This window comes from Fundulus heteroclitus, chromosome 5 (assembly GCF_011125445.2).
Source record: "Fundulus heteroclitus isolate FHET01 chromosome 5, MU-UCD_Fhet_4.1, whole genome shotgun sequence".
NCBI lineage: Eukaryota > Metazoa > Chordata > Actinopteri > Cyprinodontiformes > Fundulidae > Fundulus > Fundulus heteroclitus.
Genome location: NC_046365.1, coordinates 31,205,104 through 31,229,403, shown reverse-complemented (window position 1 = coordinate 31,229,403; position 24,300 = coordinate 31,205,104). Strand labels below are relative to the sequence as shown.

At 39.6% G+C, this 24,300-nt stretch overlaps 1 protein-coding gene across 1 annotated transcript in view; it reads right to left on the bottom strand.

The window, feature by feature from the left end:
- LOC105939181 overlaps positions 1-24,300 on the bottom strand; it is a 56,789-nt gene that overhangs the window by 26,406 nt on the left and 6,083 nt on the right. Inside the window, exons 4-10 of the mRNA XM_036136670.1 lie at positions 22,257-22,601; positions 21,242-21,586; positions 17,475-17,819; positions 16,908-16,987; positions 13,928-14,084; positions 7,874-8,149; positions 7,414-7,740 (exon numbers count right to left, since the gene is read on the bottom strand). Coding sequence (XP_035992563.1) covers positions 7,414-7,740; positions 7,874-8,149; positions 13,928-14,084; positions 16,908-16,987; positions 17,475-17,819; positions 21,242-21,586; positions 22,257-22,601 — 1,875 coding nt within the window. The remainder of the gene's footprint in view (positions 1-7,413; positions 7,741-7,873; positions 8,150-13,927; positions 14,085-16,907; positions 16,988-17,474; positions 17,820-21,241; positions 21,587-22,256; positions 22,602-24,300) is intronic.

The following is a 24,300-nucleotide window of genomic DNA, read 5'->3' as shown; positions in this document are numbered from 1 at the left end:
GCTTTTTTCTTTTTGCACAGCCAAAAACACTTTCACTTTCATTAAATCTATGGCTTCCCCCCAAACTCCGGTCTGTGCTTTGGTCCTTCACCCAACCCACACAACATGACAAAAGCTAGCTAAAGAATATGGGGAAAAGATGCACAAATATTAGCAGGAACCTTCATCATACATCATGATAAAAAAAAAGTTTTTTCATTGCAAAAATCCAAATGTTTTTTTTAGTTAGAATTATAAGCTGTCATATTGATTTTTTATTTTTAACATCTGTATTACTCCTGCATAAGAATTTCACGTTTGATGCCACCATAAAACAAATGTGTGTTTAAACTAATAGTGAATTGTAGAATTGAGAATCTATAGTTTCACCACTAGAGGGTGATATGGTCCCTGAGGCACCAGTTCTATCTGGCTTCTCACATCCTCCATATCTTTAACTGACAATGAGGCTCAAATCAAAAATTTGTTAAAGTTTATTGGGACCCAATGCTTCTAATTTATTCATATGCCTTCAAAAAGAATGCAAAAAAAATCTGAGTGTGATTTATTTATTGTGGGACTTTTAAGATTTGTTGGTTTGCTATGGAGCAAAACCAGTGACAGCTTGCAGTTACAGTGAAAAAGAGATTTGGCATTATAAAATTAAATGCTATAATAAAATTGAAGTAGTTATGTTTCACTAGCCTAGTAGAGAGGATTTGTTGGTTGAAATATAGTGTTAATTCAGATAAACAGTGTATATTCTATAGTGGTGTTTTCTGGATGTTCATTTATTTTTGTTAATAAATTATTATACACAAAGAGACGTTTTCACTTATTTATCCCATATCTGTGCAAAGTTTTGTGTTAAAAGAATGCCAGTGCTCAAATCATTCCTTGCAACTATTGTCCTGATATCAGCTGTTTGGGCTAATTTTCACCAGACAATACCTAATGACCAAGAAATATTTAATAAACATTAGATAACTTAAAACATGTGTAATGGCATAATACTACTACTACTACTACTAATACTACTACTACTACTACTACTAATAATAATAATAATAATAATAATAATAATAATAATAATAATAATAATAATAATAATAATAATAATAATAATAATTTCTTGCCCACAGTACAACATCAGTGCTAAGAAAAAGAAAACACAGTCATTAACAGACAAAAAGTATTTTTTGTCACAATAAACATAAATAATTATTTGGCAGTAAAAGTCTATTTCTACAAAGTTAAACAGAACTGCACAGTTAGAAAAAATGTGCTTTAAACTAAACCTCAATAGAACATCAGAACTGACTGACACCAATCCCATGTATTTCCTATCAGGCTGATAGACTCAGCAAACAGCTGACTGGGTCAAAATCCACTGATGGCTGTCTCTCCAGGAAAGTGTAACAATTGGGTCACATTGACTTTGTCCTGTTCTATAAACTAATGTAACCTAACAAACTAATTTAGATGTTGTTTTTATGCAAATAGCTATCATGTTTTTAGAACTAAGCTACACGTGAATAACAACCTGAATTAGATTTTGAAAAATACAATCATTTATTTCCACTGGTTTAACTGTAAAAACTAGTTTTATAATGTTTTGATAAAACATTGAGTAGATTTATATCCCATAAAATAGTAAAAACGTCTTCAAATGCTAAAAAATTATAATATCTTTATGATTTCTTCTCTGGCCAACAAAGGAAAATATACATTAATATTCAATCAATTACAATATGTGTTCCGATGAGGCTTGTATGTTAGGTTAAAAGTACCTTATGAAATACAGTATGAAACATATTTTTTGCTAAACTCACATTTCAATGATCTATCCATCCATCCATTATCTTCCGCTTATCCGGGGTCGGGTCAGTAGCTTCAGTAGGGAGACCCAGACGTCCCTCTCCCCAGCCACTAAGGCCAGCTCATCCAGAGGAATCCCAAGGCGTTCCCAGGCCAGCCGAGAGACGTCGTCCCTCCAGGGTGTCCTGGGTCTTCCCTTGGCCTCCTCCCGGTAGGACGTGCCCGGAACACCTCACCAGGGAGGCGTCCAGGAGGCATCCTTACCAGTCACACTACGGAGAAAACTCATTTCAGCCGCTTGTATCCAGGATCTCGTTCTTTCGGTCACGACCCAAAGTTCGTGACCATAGATGAGGGTAGACGTCGCACCAATCCGCCTGTCGATCTCCCGCTCCATCTTCCCCTCATTCATGAACAAGACCCCAAGATACTTGAACTCCTCCACTAGGGGTAGCACATCCTCCCCAACCTGGAGGAGGCACTCTACCCTTTTCCGGTTCAAGACCATGGTCTCGGATTTGGAGGCACTGATTCTCATCCCGACCGCTTCGCACTCGGCTGCAAACCGCTCTAGTGAGAGCTGTAGATCACGCCCTGATGAAGCCAATAGAACCACGTCATCCGCGAATAGCAGAGACGCAATCCTAAGGCCACCAAAACGGATCCCCTCAACACCTTGGCTGCGCCTAGAAATTCTGTCCATAAAAGTTATGAACAGAATCAGTGACAAAGGGCAACCTTGGCGGCGTCCAACTCTCACCGGAAACGAGTCCAACTTACTGCCGGCAATGCGGACCAGACTCTGACACCGGTCGTACAGAGACCTGACAGTCCTTATTAAAGGGTCCGGTACTCCATACTCCCTGAGTACCCCCCACAGGACCCCTCGGGAGACACGGTCGAATGCTTTCTCCAGAACCACAAAGCACATGTAGACTGGTTGGGCAAACTCCCATGCCCCCACCAGGATCCTGCTAAGGGTATAGAGCTGGTCCAGTGTTCCACGGTCAGGACGAAAACCACACTGCTCTTCCTGAATCCGAGATTCGACTATCCGACGGACCCTCCTTTCCAGAACCCCAGAATAGATCTTACCAGGGAGGCTTAAGAGTGTGATTCCTCTGTAATTGGAATACACCCTCCGGTCCCCCTTTTTAAATAGGGGGACCACCACCCAAGTCTGCCAATCCAGGGGAACTGCCCCCGATGTCCACGCAATGCTGCAGAGCCACGTTAACCAACACAGCCCCACAACATCCAGAGCCTTAAGGTACTCAGGGCGAATCTCATCCACCCCCGGGGCCTTGGCACCGAGGAGCTATTTAACAACCTCGGCAACCTCAGCACCAGAGATGGGAGAACCCGACCCAGAGTCCCTAGGCTCTGCTTCCTCAATGGAAGACGTGTTGGTGGGATTAAGGAGGTCTTCGAAGTATTCCACCCACCGACGCACGATGTCCCGAGTCAAGGTCAGCAGCACACCACCCCCACTGTAAACAGTGTTGGTACTGCACTGCTTCCCCCTCCTAAGACGCCGGATGGTGGACCAGAATCACTTTGAAGCCGTACGGAAGTCTTTCTCCATGGCCTCTCTGAACTCTTCCCACGCCCGAGTTTTTGCCTCGGCGACCAGCCGAGCCGCCTGCCGCTTCGACTGCCGGTACACATCAGCTGCTTCCGGAGTCCCACAGGCCAAAAAAGCCTGGTAGGATTCCTTCTTCAGCTCACATTCAGACTTCTTCAGCTCACATTCAGACATTTTTGTAGGTTATTTTTTTTATATATATAATATATTATCCTTAATCTTTTGCAAAATGCCTAAAGGGGTTTAGCGATTTGTCAGTTGAAACCAGATATTTATGTACACTGTAAAATATTTTTTTTTTACTGTTTTAGCTCAGGATTATCTGGGGACAGCGCAGTTTATTATCACATGGCTTTGACAAGTTATACAATATATATGTTTAGACCAAAAATAAACTGTAGCCGTGAGAGTTCCTACGTTTACCAGTGGAGGGTGCTGTGGTCCCTCAGGCCCCAGTTCCAACTGATTTCTCATCGGAACCCATTTTGCATCCCATTTGTGGTCGTTTTTAAGAGGTACTATGAGCAAAATAAAAGCTTTGCTGTCAATTGCCATATTGGAAACTGTTAGAATTATTATAATAACCCCTTTCTGTCCTAGAAAAAACAACACAGAACACAAGTTACTTTTCTGCAGAGAAGGGCAGAAGAACCAGATGGAGACTAGCACTCCCTGAACGTCTGGGCTCATCTCCACCGGGCCACCTCTGTCTGTCTGCCTTTATTATCGGACTTCAAAGAAGGGACAGAAGGTGTCAGGAGTTTACAACATACAAAGAGGAGTGCAGGTTTATTGCTGGTGGTGATCAGTCAGTTGCAACCTACACAGCTGGATAAGGCACAACATTTCCTTATCTGGGAGAACCATTTGTTCTCCCTGTTTGAAGTTGAAACAACAGAAAATTCCTACAAACCAACTCTTGAAACAGACCAAATGCCTGGAACTTAATAGAAATAAAATTATTACATTTACATTTTTGTAACAGAAACCTCACCTTTTTTTTTTTTGTTTATCTTGGAATCCTGACTTCTTTGACTGTGCTGCTGGAATACTAATGGAGGCAAATGAAATGCAAAACTATATCTCTTCAACTGACAATGAAATTCAAATTAAAATGATGGTAAAGTTTTTTGTGACTCAGTGCTTAAACTTTATTCATATGCCTTCAAAAACAAAGCAAAGACTGAATGGCATTTATTTTTTGTGGGACATAGAATTTGTAAGTTTTCTTGCACCAAAATTACAATACATGATATGGCCTTATCTACAAAATATGGACTTACGTGCTTATGGTCTTAGATTTGACCAGTCGCTTGACTGAATTTCTAGGTGCTGAATTTAAGCTCCATAAAAAGGTAAATCAAATGCCAACAGGTTAAAATTTGTCAGCCTTTTCACATACATGGAAAAATCTTAAAATATGTCAAACATAATAACAATACAATTACCAATTACTAAGTTACTTAACAAACGGGTCAATTGTCCTGGGCCCAGGACAGAGTGGGGGGGGGGGGCAAAACTGACACTATGACTGACCATTAAAATGGTCAGAGTGTCAGTCAGCGCTTTAACATTGTTAAATGTTCAAAATTTCCACTTAAAGAAAATGTATCAACATTTACCCAAATAAAATGTTTGGAAATTGTTTACCAACTTCATTGATTGATTTTTCTATACAGTACAACGACAACTATCAGAGTAGTAACTTTTATCACTTTGTAACTGTGCTCTCAGAGAAGAGGAAAAGCTAAAAGAATCAAACAGAGGATGAACTTGTGAAGTGATGCATTGCTGGTATCTCCGATGACTCCAGAGTTCGCATCTGTAGGGATACAGAAATGTAAGTTAATTTGCCTCTAAAAGTGGTTGATTTATCTTGATATTAGCTAACCAATTAAAGATCCAGAGCCATGAATATTTAGCTTGAGAAAAAACAAAGAGGAAAAGATGTGCATTTCCTGTTTTATGAATGGACTCTCAGCCTGAAAGCAGCAATACATCAGATAATTTGGAATACTGTATTCTAGATATTATATTCAGCTTGTGGTGGTATTTTCTGCAAAGTAGAAAACAGAAAGGAGGAGAGTACGTCCAAAATCACGGGTCCTTGTCACAAAGAAGGATCATAATACTCCTATTAGAAAGTAGATACTCTGGGTAAACCTATCCGACTTGTCTCTTGTTGATTACAGAAACCAGATCAGATCAGAAAACAGTTTATCATTCTATAAAGGTTATCTTTCTACGTAATTCATGTTCTCCAATCAGAGTGCACCATCAAGCAAACAGCCTTCCCCCACCCTTCTTCGTCCTCCCCCAACTGATACATCTGCTGGATAATTTAATGGCCAGTCGCTTTAGCATATCTGACTGCTCAAGTGGAGCAGGGGATGGCTACTAAAAAGAGGAGCTGTTATGTCCGAGGGTGCTTCAAAAATGGATGGAAGTTTCCACTTTCTCACAAAGGACGAGAGAATGAGAGAGGCTGAAGTTAATTTATGGGGAAGTACCACACAATTCTAACCCCAAATCGAAATACAGTGAAGTTAGTTTTAGATTTTCTCGTCGCCAAAGCTGTGGAGCGTAGATATCCAATATCCAAACTAAAACTAACTTCACCGCAGTCCACTACGACACACTGTTATGATCATATGTTCAGCCCCTTTTTACTGAACTAAAGAAACTTTTTGTTGGTCCTCACGTTTTTTCTGGGTTAGGAATTATATATTTAGAACTAAGGTGTCAATTAGGTTTAGGGTTAGGGAAAGGGTTAGGTCATAGAAAGGGTTGAAAATGAATGGAAGTCAAGGCAAGGTTGCACTGTAGCACATATGCTCTGCAGAAATCTCCGTCAGCGGAAGGGGATCATCAGACCACAATTTCCAGTGTCGTACAAATAGTAGTTACATCTGTTAGAAATTAAATCCCCTGCATCGGGAACACGCATCCGGCAGGAAGAGCAGTTCCAATCAAATCCATCTTTTTTCCAACTGGACAGAGATGTAGTAATGTTTTACCTTTGTTAAAAAGTGAACAAAGTGTGTCGCTACTTCGTTGTTCAGTTAATTGGTTAAAAAAGAAAATGACACACTTATTGTTGTCACTTCTTATCGCACATTCTTATCTGCATTGTCGTCTGCATTGTTGATGGCTTTGCAGAAATCCCTCGTACTGAGCGAGCATGAAGCGACAGTGGAGAGGAAATCTCCCCTTTAATGGGAAGGAAAAACCTCCAGCAGAACCAGGCTGAGTGTGAACGGTCATCTGCCTTGACTGACTGGGGGTTGGAGTTAGTTAGTTAAAGTTAGTCAAAGCAGAAAATTACACACTTATAAAGTAAAAGTAAAAGTCTATGTCTATGGAATTAACATGCTACAAAGTTAAACAGAACTGCACAGTTAGAAAAAAATGTGCTCTAAACTAAACCTCAATAGAACATCAGAACTGACACCAATCCCATGTATTTCCTATCAGGCTGATAGACTCAGCAAACAGCTGACTGGGTCAAAATCCACTGATTGGCTGTCACATTGACTTTGTTCTGTTCTATAAAGTAACCTGACAAACTAATTTAAATGTCGTTTTTATGCGAATAGTTATCATGTTTTTTAGAATCAAATTACATGTAAATAACAACTTGAAATACAAATTTATTTGCATTGGTTTAACTGTAAAAACTAGTTTTAAAATGTTTTAACAAAACATTGAGTAGATTTATATCCCATAAAAATAGTAAAAACATCTTCAAATGCTAAAAATTATAATTCATTTCTGATTTATTCTCTGGCATTAAAAGGCTGACAAAAGAAAATATACATTAATATTCAACCAATTAGAATATGTGTTCCGATGAGGCTTGTTTGTTAAAAGTAACTCATGAAAGGCCAGTATGAAACATAATTCTTGCTAGGCTCACATTTCTATAATGAAAATATTTTCTATTGGTCTGTTGTATATTATAATCCAAAATGCCATGGTTTCATTAGCTGTGGAAATCATCACAATAAACAGAAATAAAGGTTTAAACTTACAGTGAACTGTGGCAGTGAGACTGTCTGACTTCACCACCGGAGGGGGCTGTGGTCCATCAGCTCCGAGTTCCAGCTTTGCTTCACACCAGAACTGGGCTCCATTATCTTCTTTACTGGCCTTGAAACTCAAAGTAAAGCTCTCATTCACTGGTAACTTTGAGGTACTGGTGGCTTTCTCCTGACCCAGTTTTGTCTGTCCTCTGTAAAAGGACACAACGAGGTTTCTAGCAGGAGCTACGTTCAGTACAGAACACTGCAGGGTGTACTCTGTGTGCTCAGTCAGAGGTCCAGTGTGGTTAAAGCTGATTGACACATTTTCTGGGGGTTCTGGGAAGAAAGAAAGGAAATAATACTAATGCTTGTCTACAATAACAAAAAACAGCATCATTAGGCAAGACAATGAAAATGTTACAATAATGGATACAAAATTACAAGAATAATCACTAGAAAATGTACTTACGGTAGACAATAACAGGCAGATGGGTGCAACACTGATTATCCACGGTAACATAAAAGCACTTTGGAGTTAAATCCCACTGTGTGAGACGGTCCACTGTCCAGGTCAGTGTGGTTCCATCTTTTGTAGTTTTTCCCACAGATGTTTCCATAGCAATAATAGTTTCACTGAGGGGAAGACAGGCCTGCTGGCAAGCTACACATGTGGTAGAGGTTGGATCACCGTACTTCACCACCAGTGTAGATGGAGTTAATACAGGTTTATCTAGACAGTTGTGATCTGTAAGAAACAGTATATAATTTGATTATACTTGAGATTTCTCATGCAATCTTAATGCAAAACCCTTTGTAAATATATTGCTTAAAAGTCATAGGCTAAATGTCTTGGGAACTTAGATGTGGATTTTTGTCAATATTTTAGTTTTTACATACTGTTGCTATTTTCTCTTAATGTTTCTATTTCACTGAGATACAATCAGTATCGATCTGGTCTTGGAAGTGCTGGACAAAACCTCTCACCTCTAGTTTTTCTGAGTTGTTTTATTTCATATGTTTCAAGTAAAATGATCTAGAAGCTGCTGCCAAACAGCATTTAGGTTTTGAATAAGCCACACTAATAACACCAAGTAAACTTAAAAATAAACTCTAATTAATCCCTGTTTTTGTCTTAATGTTGATGTAGTCGATGTTTCAAGTTGTCTGATGTTGGTATTAGTCTTGGCAGCAGCACAATTCTCCCCTTTGTCAATTTACAGAAGTTATCATTTCATTACTTCCTATTTCTGCTTGGTACCCATGTACTGATCCATGGTATTACTCCTGTTCTAGATAATATCCACAACCAAATTTCCTCACAGCAGATTATGGGAAAATATTTGAAATCATCAGCTTCATTGTCCAGATGTAGTGGGTTAGGGTTATTCAGCTGCCTGTTGAGCTCAAATCAAGTTTTTCTGGTATCTCCAGGCAAGGGGGAGTAGACACTGTGTAATCACTGTAAGAAAATATGGCTAAACACTGAGGATGACTAATGATGTGAAGTTATCAATGGATTTGTAGCTTTCAATTTGGCTCAATATTAAAGGAGGATTTCAGTGTAATTTCCAAGAAATTTGATCACCTCTAGTTTAAAATCTAAAATACTCTTGTTGACTGAACATGCACTGAATAATTCTGCACAGGCTTTTTTTTAAATGCAGTTTGAGGTTTAACAAACCTTTGTTCTATTTGAGAAAGCATTTTTAATGCTGTTTTGACACTATGACCACCCAAGAATGTGACAAGCATGCAGACTGCAACACCTAAAAGGTTCAAACTGAGGTTGAATTCTTTTAAAAAGATTATCTTGTCTTAGTTGTGAAAGCGAAAAGATAATCTTATGTTATTTCTCAAAAATATGAAGATGTAATCCCTCACTGCAGTATATGACCTCATCTGACACATGATAATGTCCAAGTTACTAAAGGGCCATAGCGAATGTTGGAAGCAATAATATCACAACCCTGATTTCACACAGCCCCACTCACACAGAATCTAAAGTGGCTGTTTGTAGAAAAGAGGCTGCTCTTCTCAGAGCTTTCAGCTCAAATTAACAGTAGCTGGCCAAACATACAGTGAAGAACAAGAATGTGCAGGTTTTTGATGATTATTTAAAGTAAGACAAGATTAAAATTCAGTTGTGGTTCCTGGTTGTTTTGCCCCTTCCCTATTTCAGGTTTCTGTAACTTGTCAGGTTTCTGCCCATAAATGTCAGTGGAGTAGTGTGACCAGATGTCCCGAATTGTGCTGCACTGTACCACATTTTTCAATCCTGTCCCGGTGTCCCACAAACTGAAACACTGTCTCGCATTTGACAGGGCCAATTTCTGAGTAGAAAAATCATTCAACTCCTTTTTCTTAAACCTAAAGAATGCAGAGCAGCAGTCACCTTTAATGGCAGCCGAGTCAGTTGTCAATCAAAGTATGCAGCAGCATCCCGTAAAATAAAACGAAAAGGATTTTGATGCACACAGAATATTAAAGAAACTACATCAAAAAAGAAAATACTGCTACACTGGGGGACGGTTTATTATTGGGTGATGCCAGAGAAAGGTGATTCTTAGAGAGCTTTTCATGACATTTGCAAAAGTAAATTTTCAATTTTACACAGAGGAGAGCATGATGTGAAGCAACACAGTAGAAATGAGTCATCATAGAAACGCACAGCTGAAAAAGCCTCCTGCTGATCTATAGACCCATGTTCACTCCAACCAGATGCCTGCTAGACAGATAAGGTAACAACAGCTAAGATTATCATAAACTATATTTAACTTAAACAAAAGTTTAATAACATTTATTTCTGATAAACTTAGAACAATTTTATTAAACTTCTAAACTTGTGATAATTCACTAACAGCCATAGCAGAGACTGATTAAAGTAATGTGCGATCTGTCCTAAATTAAAATGTACGATGTTATCCTACTGATAATATGTTACTCATTGTCCCTCACAAGCATCCTGTTGTCCCACATTAGATTTTTTTTTTTTTAGATCTGGTCACTCTACTGTGGAGCTGTCTGATAGAAGATGATTTATACCAATTCACCTACCAGGAGGATGTGCTTGTATTGAGAATTATTGAGAAATATTAGAAAAGTAAATTTTAACGCTCACAGTCCTGTGTAAGGAAAACGAATTATGTGACTCAAATGAATATGTCACAAAATCAATTAGCTGACAGACAGTCCAAACGGGGATGACAGTGAATGGAAATAAAGTGTTCAGAAACTTAAATTGATGTTAATGTCAATCTACTGCTATGATTCAGGAAAATACCTACATACAGACAAAAATAAACTGATATGCAATATCTGAACATATGAGTCCAAAAGAGTTTGAAAGAGGACAGAAAGGATGAAATGGCAACAAGTATATGCAGTATATGCCAGTTTCTACAGTGACTCTGATGAACACTTTACAGTCTGGGTAGCTAGCTACTCTGCTATGGAAATAAAAACCTCTCCTGTACATACTGCCCCTGTTCTTACATTTTATTCACTTTTACATTTATGTCTTTTCTGTTATTGATTGTAATTGCTTTTCAGCTTACTGTCACTTCTCTGGCTGTTTTTGACATGATGCGAGCGTTTTAATATGAAGTCAAAATCCTTGTTTGTACCCACAAACTTGGGGAATAAAGTTTATTCTGATTCTGAAAAGGAACACCTCTGACAGCCTTGCTCACAGAACAACACGTTGCTTAAGGAAACGCACATACTGGAGCCACCCAACAATATCAGCTGCAAAAATATCTATTTCAAATTTCAAATTACAGACCGGAATGCCATCCCTTGTCTGTGCTCGTCAAAATAAGGTCAGTAAAAGGTTTGCACAGAAAGAAAACAAAAACTCACCACAGCCCAACACATGGAAGCCACACAGAGAAGTCAGCAAAAAAATCCTCAAGACAACGTTGCAGGATAACATTTTGTTCTTCTGTATTGAACGAAGATCTGTCTGGTATTAAAACCACCCAAAAATAAAGTCATACTAAAAGTGCATCAAACAGGAAATACTTTAGGCAGCGCCCTTCCTCTTTTTGCTTTCCTTGAAGTAAGGCAAGACCCAAATTCTATGTGGATCTGCACATATTTTCTAAGCTTATCAGCACTGACATGTGTTATGTTTTTTTTTTCTTTAACTTTCTCTAACCCTGCCCTGGACTCTCTGGAGACAGCAGTGAACCCTGATCATATGCCGACACATGCAAAAATAAGCGTCAACCACAAAGATTTCTGTTGACATACACTAATCATTTGGCTTTTATTGATTTAATTAAACTGTTTATTTTCCAGGGTGATCAATAAACTGCTTTGAAACACATTTTCTGATTGGTGTCATTTTATTTCCTGAAATTTTTATGTCCAATAATTGTACTCATCATAACTTATATTGGGGTCTTGTTCACAAATAAGGGGGAGGTGGAGTGGGAGATCGACAGGCGGATTGGTGCAGCGTCTGCTGTGAAGCGGGCGCTGTACCGATCCGTTGTGGTGAAGAGAGAGCTGAGCCAAAAGCAAAAGCTCTCGATTTACCGGTCGATCTACGTTCCTACCCTCATCTATGGTCACGAGCTTTGGGTCGTGACCGAAAGAACGAGATCCCGGATACAAGCGGCTGAAATGAGTTTTCTCCGTAGTGTGTCTGGGCTCTCCCTTAGAGATAGGGTGAGGAGCTCAGTCATCCGGGGAGGACTCAGAGTAGAGCCGCTGCTCCTCCACGTCGAGAGGAGCCAGTTGAGGTGGCTCGAGCATCTGGTCAGGATGCCTCCCGGACGCCTCCCTGGTGAGGTGTTCCGGGCACGTCCCACCGGGAGGAGGCCCAGGGGAAGACCCAGGACACGCTGGAGGGACTAAGTCTCTCTGCTGGCCTGGGAACGCCTTGGGATTCCCCTGGAGGAATTGGCCCAAGTGGCTGGGGAGAGGGACGTCTGGGCCTCCCTACTGAAGCTGCTACCCCCGCGACCTGACCCCGGATAAGCGGAAGAAGACGGATGGACGGAAATTTTTATGTTGTGTTTTTGTTTAGGATTTTTTTGCAACTATTACATTCTCCTAAACCTTTAGCAAAAAGCCTCAAAGGCTTTTAACCATCTTTTCGGTTGAACGTTGTCATAGAACAGACAGAGAACCCAATAATTCAGCCAGACACAGTTGTTGCATGAGGAACGATAGTGTGGGTGTGACAGACTGAACAGGAGATGATGGCTGAACAGACCCATCAGAACAGTCCAGAGGGATTAGGCAAACGTCAAAGACCAGAGGCAGTCCATGTTATGACCAGAGTCAGAAGCTGATGAGAATCCAGTGAGGGCAGCGCGAGCACAGGAACACAGGATAGGCAGGCAGTGCACACAAGCATTATGATGAGCTCATGCAAGGCAAAGAGACGATCTGGCTCTTTGTCTTGCTGTGAGAGGTAGATATTTGTAGATAAAGTCGTAGGTGGCAACACTTGCAGGAAATTAACACCAGCAGGTGATGCTGATCAGCCAATCACCAGAGTGGAGCAGAGCAGGAGGAGGTAAAACAGCCAGCCAGCCGGAAAACAAGACAACAGGAGCAGGTTATCAGAGCTAGCCTTGCTGGTTAGAAGTTAGTTAGAACTTCTAACCTGCAAGGCTAGTTAGTACACCCATGAGATGGGTAAAAAGTATAAAGTAAAATACAACAAAATAACAATGATTACAGTATTTAATATTCAGTATTAGCCCAGGTGAAACCATTGGCTCGTTGTTAACTATATTTTAAACATTTCAATAGCATAGAACAGTTTTGACCCCTGGTTCCTCACATGAGACTAACTTCCTAGTTAAACTATGGTGCAGGATAAGCTGCTGGCCTTTTCACTTTTTGCTACTAGTGTAAAAGTCGCTGACAATAGCGTTGCTGTGACACAGAGCGTCAGCCTCCTAAGAAAACCAAGGGTGTGGTGTGTCTATCTTTTCCTTCTAGCAGCTGCAATCTGGGGAATGTTAGACGGGCAGATACCCAAGTGAGCTGCATGAACGAAATGCTTTTTTTTATTGAGAGTGACCCGAACCTCTGCGATCGCTGAGCAGGCCAAGCCATCATCCAGGCCACTGGGAAAACTCCCGATTCTCCCAATGGTCAGTCCGCCCCTGTCCTAGAGTCTCTAAAAGCAGAATTGGCGGCAGATCCTTTAGCTATCAGACTCCTTTCCTGTGGGACCAACTCCCAGTTTTGGTCCCACACCCTGTCTACTTTTAAGACTAAGCTTAAAACTTTCCTTTTTGACAAAGCTTATAATTAGAGTGGCTCATGTTACCCTGAGCTATCTCTGTAGTTCTGCTGCTATAAGCTTAGGCTACTGGAGAACATCAGGGACTATTAACTCACAAAGTTTGCTTAGAGATAACAAATTGTACCTGTAAACTTCTAATCTAAACAACAAGCAGTTAAATCACTAGTCCTGAAAAACATCTTCTGCAAAGTAACTTTTGTGAGTGCATCAAGGATTTAGCATTTAACGCAAACAGGTTGAAATCTCTTTACTTACCGCAGCTGCTCACACAACAGAGGAAAGTTGTGAAGGAAAACAACAACAGAACAAAATTGGAAAACATCTTTCCCAGAACTTCAGATGGTCCAGTTTGGAACAGAAATCTTCTCCAAGTGTGAGCAACCAAATGCTGTAAATTTGCTCCCTTATTGTTCTATCTTAGCAGTGAGGGAGACAATGTTGGAAGCTCAGCCTGTTTCCGTAGCACACATCCTGTCTGTGTTTTTTCCTCCCTGCAATCAGACCATCAACTGACTAGATGTGAAAGTGAAAGTGTTACACATTTAGGTTATAGCTTAATGCAACATTGTAAATTTAAAAAAGATGCTTGTTGCGTTCTCATGTCCATGTTGAACTTGTGTTTTATGCCATGTATTTATTTAATGTGCTTGTGACAAGGTGGCCTTTTGCAGCTTGATTTAGAGTGGAGATAAAGATTAAGGCAGAGAACGGTCTTTATTTCTTCTTTGCTTCTTCAGGAGGAGTGAAAGCTGCTTGTCAAGACTTGATGCAATCTAGTGGGTTTGCTTAGGTAGGAAACTGTTTTGACCAATCTGTATAATCTGATTGAATTTTGGCTTTGGAAAGTGCCTTGTCCAATTAAGCACACCATCATGGACAACTGTCAAGCCTTTCACTCTCAACAAGATCTTCCTTCTCTACTGTCAAACACGACCTTCCATCCATCCATCCATTTTGTGACTCGCTGACCCCTCATGCGGTCGCAAGGGGTGCTGGTGGTGCTATCTCCAGTGTTCAATGGGCGAGAGGCGGGGTACGCCCTGGACAGGTCGCCAGTCTGTCGCAGGGCAACACAGAGACAGACAGGACAAACAACCATTTACACACACACTCACACCTAAGGAGAATTTAGAGAGACCAAATAACCTAACATTCATGTTTTTGAACTGTGGGAGGAAGCCAGAGTCAAACACAATCTTAAATACCATAAAAACATTATTTACTTACAGGTAACCTAAAAAAAGTATGCTCTTCATAGACTTCAGCTCAGCATTCAACACCGTGCTACCAGACGTGCTAGCTCTGAAGCTACACAACATGGGATTATCCACTTCTCTGCTCCTGGTTTAGTGACTTCCTCACAAAGAGACCCCAGGTGGTGAGGATAGGGAACACACATCTGATCCTTAACACAGGAACGCCGCAGGGTTGTGTCCTGGACTTCCCACTGAACTGCTAAAAACTTCTACAGAGCTACCATAGAAAGTGTTTTATGTAACAGCATAACTGTATGATATGGGAGCTGCACAGTCCAAGAGAGGAAGGACCTAGCACGGGTGGTGAGAACAGCACAGGGGATTGTGGGATGCCGTCTGCAGGATCAAGACTCAATTTATGCGAGTTCAAAGAAGGGCCAGAAGCATCTTCACTGATCCCAGGCAATGCTCTGTTTGGCCCTCTCCCATCAGGTAAAAACTTCAGAAGCCTCAAAGCCAAAACCAATAAACTTAGAAACAGCTTCTTCCCAAGAGCTGTGAGGGTAATCGCCCCCTGATGGGAGAATGCAGTCCAACGCTTTAAAATCAAACCCCACTGTTACTAGCCTGTCCTACATTGCAATCACCTTAATGTTACTGCCTACTGCACACTATCATCTCTGAATATCTAAATGCACATTTCTTTAAACAAGGCCTCAATCATCATTGTTCAATAAGCACCGTACTACCTCATTATCTGTTATCTGTGACTTTCCTAAACTCTTTAAAAAAAAAAAAAGTACACCTCATTTAATATAAGTAACAATTATGTTCTCCTCATAGGTATACATGACTCTTCTTAATGAGGAGCAGTTCTTCATAGGCTGGAACAAAAAAGGCTAACCGCCAATTATTAAAACACTCAATACTGATACTACTAATACTTTGCACTTTATGTGCAAATCAATGCTTAAAGTGCAGTGCTAAGTAAAGTGCCAGTTAAAGTGATTTAATAACAGTGTCAAGGTGCTCATAAAGTACTGTGCAAAGTACCACAGTAATAAATGGTACTAGAAATGAAGACCCCATCATTAAAATGCTTTAGGGTTCTGTGTGGAATTTGTTTCTCTGCTTTGCCACTCTGAACGTTACCTGCCAGAGCAGGTTTCTGCAGCTGCAATGAAGAGATAAAAAGGCATCATTTCTCACAGCATGCTGAGAGGGTAGTGCAAGGACTTGGTCTAGTATATGTTTTTGCTTTATTTATTTGAACAAAACACAAGCAGAAATAAATTAAGTGATAAAAGTTGAGTAGTTTTTGTACCAATAGATGCCAGAAGAACCCAGTGGAGCACATTCATTAACTTCCTGGGGATGTTAATCACAGCTTCTTGAAAGTCCTCCCACAGCCAAAATATTTTTCAAAATATCACTGAAGAAGAAAACTTAACATAGTTGACCTGTTATACAACAGAATAAGATGATATATGCCTGAAGGGCAGCGGTATCAGAAACATGAAATAGATATTCTGATGGAATATCCAAACAGGGATGAAGGACCAAATGTACCAGATTCATCATATATTGTTTAAAAATATCCAAAAGGAATTATAGTTGACTTAACTTGGGTCCAGTTTAACCTTTTGGAGGAGATTAAAATAAAGGTGTAGACGTTGTAGCTAAAAGAGAAAAAGCTAAATAAAACATGAAAAGCTCATAAACATGTGCAAGAATATCAAAACCAAAAATGATACAGGAAGACATTTTACGATACCAGATATGTTGGTAGTGCCAGAAACATGGGAAAATGGAAGGGAGAGTATGTTATTACACAACGGTTCAAACTATAGAAAACACGCAACAGGACAGGAATGCATATTGATAAAAACAGGAAAAACCTTAAAGAATTTAACATTTTAACTGTACAGTTTGAAAAGCTCTTTGGACAAAATATCCGAAACATGAAGAAACAAATCATGTCAAGACAGTAGAACCACAAAATATTATAAAACTGTTCTGACTCAAACAAAATCACAGACTAAAAGCGTCAAACAGAGGATGAATCTGTAGATTGTCACACTGGGAGCATCGCTGGTGGGTTTAGGTGTCGTCTCCAAACCTGTCAGGAAACAGGAATGTAATGAGATTTAATTAACCTCCATTAACCATTATTGCTCCTCAGATAATATATTTCTATTGCTCAGTGAAAACTAAGGGGATCTAAATTAAATACAGAAACCAGCTGCAGATACAAAAAGAAACCTGTATTTATCACACTGCTTTGAGAATGTATGAGCATACCTTTATGACAGTTTGGAGTATATTCTTAAACAAACTTGATTAAGTGTTTCATTAAATTAAAACACCTATAGAAAATAGCTTATAATGACTAAGTGAAAACAAGTAAGTTTTTTTGGGAAATCTATTTAGAAAAAATAAATCTACTGAAAACCTTGAGAGTAATCAGTATGAGAACTGTAAAATATTAGAATGTAAACTTTTCTCAAAGTTAAGAATGTTTATTTGTGGCCATAACTGAAGTAAGCCTTCAGAGACTTGTGGTGAGGTTTGTAGTGAGAACAGCAGTGACATGTTTAGTTTCTCACCTTCTGGCTTACAGTGAACTGTGGCAGTGAGGTTTTCAGATTTCACCACTAGAGCGGGCTGTGGATGATTAGACCCCAGTTCCAGTTTGGCTTCACACCAAAACTCAACTCCATCGTCTTCTATACGGGTGTTGTAGCTCAAAGTAAACGTGTCATTTACTGGTTCCTTCGTGTTAAAGGAGGATTTCATGTGTCCCAGTTGTGTCCGTCCTTTGTAAAAGGTCACAGTGAGGTTTTCAGCCGGGGCTACGTTCAGTACAGAACACTGCAGGGTGTTCTGGCCACACTCCAACATCTGTCCAGCTGTGAGATTCACAAAGCCGAAAAACACAGCTTCTAGGATTTCTGATGAGAAAGAGAATTCAATTAAATTCAATTTTATTTATATAGCGCCAAATCATGAAACATGTCATCTCAAGGCACTTTACAAAATCAAGTTCAATCATATTATACAGATTGGGTCAGATTATACAGATTGGTCAAAATGTCCTATATAAGGAAACCAGTTGATTGCATCAAAGTCCCGACAAGCAGCATTCACTCCTGGGGAACCGTAGAGCCACAGGGAGAGTCGTCTGCATTGTACATGGTTTTGCTGCAATCCCTCATACTGAGCAAGCATGAAGCGACAGTGGGAAGAAAAACTCCCCATTAACGGGAAGGAAAACCTCCGGCAGAACCGGGCTCAGTATGAACGGTCATCTGCCTCGACCGACTGGGGTTACAGAAGACAGAACAGAGACACAACAAGAGAGACAAAAAAGCACAGAAGCACACATTGATCTAGTAATCTGTTCTACATTAGATGGTAAGTAGCGGGTGAGCCGTCTTCTCTGGATGATGTCACAGTTAACAGAACGCCAGACCAGGTGTACCTACTATGAAGAAAAAGAGAGAGAGCAAAAAGTTAAAAGCTGAAATGACGACAGTCATTTCAATGTAATACAATGCAAAACTGGAGAACAGTAGACTGAAGAACAGTAGAAATCAGTAGAGTGAGAAAATTAGACCCTGATGTCCTCCAGCAGCCTAGGCCTATCACAGCACAACTATAGAGATAGCTCAGGGTATGAGCCACTCTAACTATAAGCTTTGTCAAAAAGGAAAGTTTTAACATTAGTCTTAAAAATAGATAGGGTGTCTGCCTCACGGACCAAAACTGGGAGTTGGTTCCACAGGAGAGGAGCCTGATAGCTAAAGGATCTGCCTCCCATTCTACTTTTAGAGACTCTAGGAACCACCAGCAGACCTGCAGTCTGAGAGCGAAGTGCTCTGTTAGGAACATACGGGGTAATCAGAGCTCTGATATATGATGGAGCTTGATTATTAAGGGCTTTATACGTTAGAAGGAGAATTTTAAATTCTATTCTTGATTTAACAGGAAGCCAATGAAGGGAAGCTAAAATTGGAGAAATATGATCCCTCTTTTTAAATTTAATCAGACTCTTGCCGCAGCATTTTGAATCAGCTGAAGACTTCGAACTGCATTTTGTGGACTTCCTGATAGTAAAGAATTACAATAGTCCAGCCTTGAAGTAACAAACGCATGGACTAGTTTTTCAGCATCACTCCTGGACAGAATGTTTCTAATTTTGGCGATATTCCGGAGGTGAAAAAAGGAAACTCTGGAAATCTGTTTAATATGGGATTTAAATGACATGTCTTGGTCGAAAACAACACCAAGATTTTTAACTTTATTACTAGAGGCCAAGTTAATGCCATCCAGATTAAGTGATGATTAAGAACTTTATTTTTTGAAGACTCTGGCCCAAAGATTACAACTTCTGTCTTGTCAGAATTTAAATGCAGGAAATTTAAAGTCATCCAGCTTTTGATGTCATCAAGACATGACTGCAGTCGAAGTAACTGATTGGATTCATCAGGATTTATGGATAAATATAGCTGAGTGTCATCAGCATAACAGTGGAAATTAATCCTATGCTGTCTGATAATTTTGCCAAATCGGAAGCATATATATAGTAAATAGAATTGGTCCAAGGACTGAACCCTGTGGTACTCCACAAGTGACCCTAGAGTTTGAGGAAGATTTATTATTAACATGAACAAACTGGAATCTGTCCGACAGATAAGATTTAAACCAGCCTAATGCTTTTCCCTTAATCCCTACAGTATGGTCAAGTCTTTGTAGGAGAATATTGTGATCAACTGTATCAAATGCAGCACTGAGATCTAACAGGACAAGTATAGACACAAGTCCATTATCTGAGGCCATGAGAATATCATTAGTGACCTTCACCAGAGCTGTTTCAGTGCTATGATGAGCTCTGAAGCCTGACTGAAACTCCTCAAGTAGGTCATTACTTTGTAAATGTTCACATAGTTGATTAGCAACTACTTTCTCAAGAATTTTAGATAAGAAAAGAAGATTAGATATAGGTCTGTAATTTACTAACTCATCTTGATCAAGAGATGGTTTCTTAAGTAAAGGTTTAATAACAGCTACTTTAAAAGCCTGTGGTACATATCCATTTACCAAGGATAGATTAATCATGTCTAAAATAGGACCACTGATCAGAGGGAATACCTCCTTAAACAACTTGGTTGGGATTGGGTCTAACATACAGGTAGAAGGTTTAGATGAAGCTAAAATTTTAGATAGCTCAGAAAGCGCTACTGCTTTTAAACAGTTCAGACACTGCGCAGGTTCTAAGGATTCCTCCAATGCTGCCTCACTTACTGAGGACGAGGTAATCATGTTTGGGAGGATGCCAATTATTTTATTTTTAATGGAATCAATTTTATTTATGAAGAATCCCATAAAATCATTACTGCTAAGAGCTAAGGGAATGGATGGATCAACAGAGCTGTGGCTCTGGGTAAGTTTGGCAACTGTACTGAAGAGAAATCTAGGATTATTCTTATTCTCCTCAATTAATGATGAAAAATATGCTGCTCTAACTCTGCAAAGGGTCTTGTTATACAACAATAGACTGTTCTTCCAGATTAGGTAGGATTCCTCTTGGTGTGTAGAGCGCCATTTTCTCTCCAATTTCCTAACATTGTGCTTCAAGGAACGCAGCTCTGAATTAAACCAAGGAGCCAGCTTCCTGTGAATAATCACCTTCTTAGAAGAAGGTGATTATTCACAGAGAAGAGAAGAGAAACATTATTCAAGACTTAAGGAAACAGGTGTTGTAATGGCTCTCAACCTCAAACTTGTAAAAATTACAGTATTCATTATAAAAATTAAAATACAGTAAACTGGTGTAGAAGCACAAACGGAAATCCAGAGAATGAATGAGCTTTACTTCAAAATCCAAGGCTGCAGCTATCCTATTTGCTTGTGCAGGTTTCCTGCCACACTTTTTCCTTCTACTCAACTTTCCACTCGTATGCCTGGAACCAGCACCCTGAACAGCCAGATCAGATAGTAATGAGGTTTTGTGGCTCTCTCTCCTTAAGGATGGTAACAATGACTGTTGGACAAGTGTCAGGTCAGCAGTCTTTGTCATGAATGTGTTGACCATTGCAATAATAAAAAAATTCAGTTTTAAACATCAGGTCTTATTGGTCATAAGTCACTTTAAGAAGTAGTTTAGTTTTAAGAACTAAGACATTTCTGGAGAAACTGAGCTCTGGGGTTTTGTTAGCTGTAAGCTATAATCATCAAAATCAACAGAAGTAATATAATGAGATTTATATGTATCTGTTTCCAATGAATAAATGACAAAGTTTTGTGATGTAAAATATTGAGACTTGTGGTGAGGTTTGTAGTGAGAACAGCAGTGACATGTTTAGTTTCTCACCTTCTGGCTTACAGTGAACTGTGGCAGTGAGGTTTTCAGATTTCACCGCTAGAGCGGGCTGTGGATGATTAGACCCCAGTTCCAGTTTGGCTTCACACCAGAACTCGACTCCATCATCTTCTATACGGGTGTTGTAGCTCAAAGTGAACGTGTCATTTACTGGTTCCTTCGTGTTAAAGGAGGATTTCATGTGTCCCAGTTGTGTCCGTCCTTTGTAAAAGGTCACAGTGAGGTTTTCAGCCGGGGCTACGTTCAGTACAGAACACTGCAGGGTGTTCTGGCCACACTCCAACATCTGTCCAGCTGTGAGATTCACAAAGCCGAAAAACACAGCTTCTAGGATTTCTGATGAGAAAGAGAGGAGAAACATTGTTCAAGATTTAAGGAAACATGTGTTGTAATGGTTCTCAACATCAAACTTGTCAAAATTACTGTATTAAATATAAAATTAAAATACTGTGAACTGATGTAGAAGCACAAATGGAAAACCTGAGAATGAATAGACCATGATTAAAAAAATCAAGCCTGCAGCTATCCTTTTTGCTTGTGCAGGTTTCCTGCCACACTTTTTCCTTCTACTCAACTTTCCACTCGTATGCCTGAAAACAGCACCCTGAACAGCCAGATCTGATAGTAATGAGGTTTTGTGGTTCTCTCTCCTTAAGGATGGTAACAATGACTGTTGGACAAGTGTCAGGTCAGCAGTCTTCCTCATGATTGTGTTGAACATTGCATTGCAATAATAAAGAAATCAGTTTTAAACATCGGGTCTTATTGGTCATAAGTCACTTTAAGAAGCAGTTTAGTTTTAAGAACTAAGAAACATTTCTGTAGAAACTGAGCTCTGGGGTTTTGTTAGCTGTAAGCTATAATCATCAAAATCAACAGAAGTAATATAATGAGATTTATATGTATCTGTGTCCAATGAATAAATGACAGAGTTTTGTGATGTAAAATATTGAGACTTGTGGTGAGGTTTGTGGCGACAACAGCAGCGAGGTGTTTAGTTTCTTACCTTCTGGCTTACAGTGAACTGTGGCAGTGAGGTTTTCAGATTTCACCGCTAGAGCGGGCTGTGGATTATTAGACCCCAGTTCCAGTTTGGCTTCACACCAGAACTCGACTCCATCGTCTTCTATACGGGTGTTGTAGCTCAAAGTAAACGTGTCATTTACTGGTTCCTTCGTGTTAAAGGAGGATTTCATGTGTCCCAGTTGTGTCCGTCCTTTGTAAAAAGTCACAGTGAGGTTTTCAGCCGGAGCTACGTTCAGTACAGAACACTGCAGGGTGTTCTGGCCACACTCCAACATCTGTCCAGCTGTGAGATTCACAAAGCTGAAAAACACAGCTTCTAGGATTTCTGATGAGAAAGAGAGGAGAAACATTATTATTTTAAGGAATTAAATTTTTTAAAGGAATTTAAGGAATTAAATAATGCAAAACTCAACAAGAGTCATTAAATGAATGAAACTTGATATAAAGAACTCCAAAAACATTTCATTTACAGTATTTTAACTAATAGTGAACTGTAACAGCCACGTCGGTGCAAAACAGGTGACAAACTGATGCATTAGCATGAATAGCAACACTGTTGTCATTGGAAGATATTTTAATCATACCACATTTTTAAACAGGCGTTTTACATCCTGTATTTTCTCAACCCTTCTTTTTGTTTAATTTATTCATGTATATAGTCCTTTACAACAGCCAACAAGACAGTCAAAGTGTTTTACAATAAAATCATTAAAAGTTTGGGCGCCACGACTGAGTAGGCCTCCTCACCAAAATTATTCAATTTAATTCTCCTAACATTCAAGAAAAACTGGGTGGATGACCTCAGGGAGCTATGACACACACAGAAACCGAATAAATTAGAAATGTAGACTGGGTCGTACAATTAAAACAAATTTTTGAAATCTATTCTAAAATGGACAGGCAGCCAGTGGAGGGAGGTCATAATAGGGGTGACATGGTCACGTCTGAAGATATAAATTAAAAGATGTGCTTCAGAGTTTTAGACCAATTGAAACCGGTTGAGAGACAGTAGAGAAACGTCAACATAAAGAGCATTACGATAATCAATTGTGTGGGTAATAGCCTCCATAGCCTTCTCAGGATAAACACAGTTTTAAAAATTAATAACGTTAGGTAAAATACCCTCGAGTCGAGTGCTGAATCCACTTATTGTCACAGTCTGCACAGTTTTTGGCTTTGTTCTGTTTTAGCATTTCAGTATCTTTAGATCGTGTTTTATTCATCATTTGATATCCCAGTCTTTTCTTAGTTATCCTATTTATTTTCCTTACATCAAGTTTTCCCCTGGTCATGAAGTGACTCGCTCTCTCACTCACTCACACACACACACACACACCTGCTATCAATCAACCCCTGCCATTGTTCCAGCTCCCACCCTCCTGGTATTTAAGCTTTAATCTCCTCTCATTTTCCCACTCACTGGTTTCTACTGTTTGCTTCCTGTCACTTTGCCCGATCTCGTTCTGGTTTACTTCACAAATCAACATTTTGTTTTTCCTCTCGCTCCTGCATACTCCAGCGTTTTTGTGACTTTTGATTTTCATTAAATCCACCAATAACTGCTCATTGCTTCTGCATCTCTGCATTTGAGTCCTACAATAACCATTACAAATAATGACACTTGTATGTTGAATTTAAAATCCTTGTTAAAATTTACCCTAGATTTCTTACATTTTCATTAAATTTGAAATTCATAACACTGATATCAATGATGGCATTTTCACTAAAATGTTTTCAATCTTTCAACAATTTAAAAACAGTACATTTTGGTTTTACCCCTATTTATTACCATAGATACAGGTGAGGAAAATGGGCAGCCCTGCTCATAACGCTTTGGCAACTGAGATTTCGCACACGCTTCAATCCATCTGGCTAATGCCTGCTTACAGGCAAAAAAAGAAAAGAAAATAAATTGAGAAAGGCGCTGGTTCTCAACGCTACAAACTCAAAAGAGCCAACTCCAGAATGCACACTTTTGATACTGGGCTTCCAGCAGGTTTTAGTGGACCACAATGCAGGACACA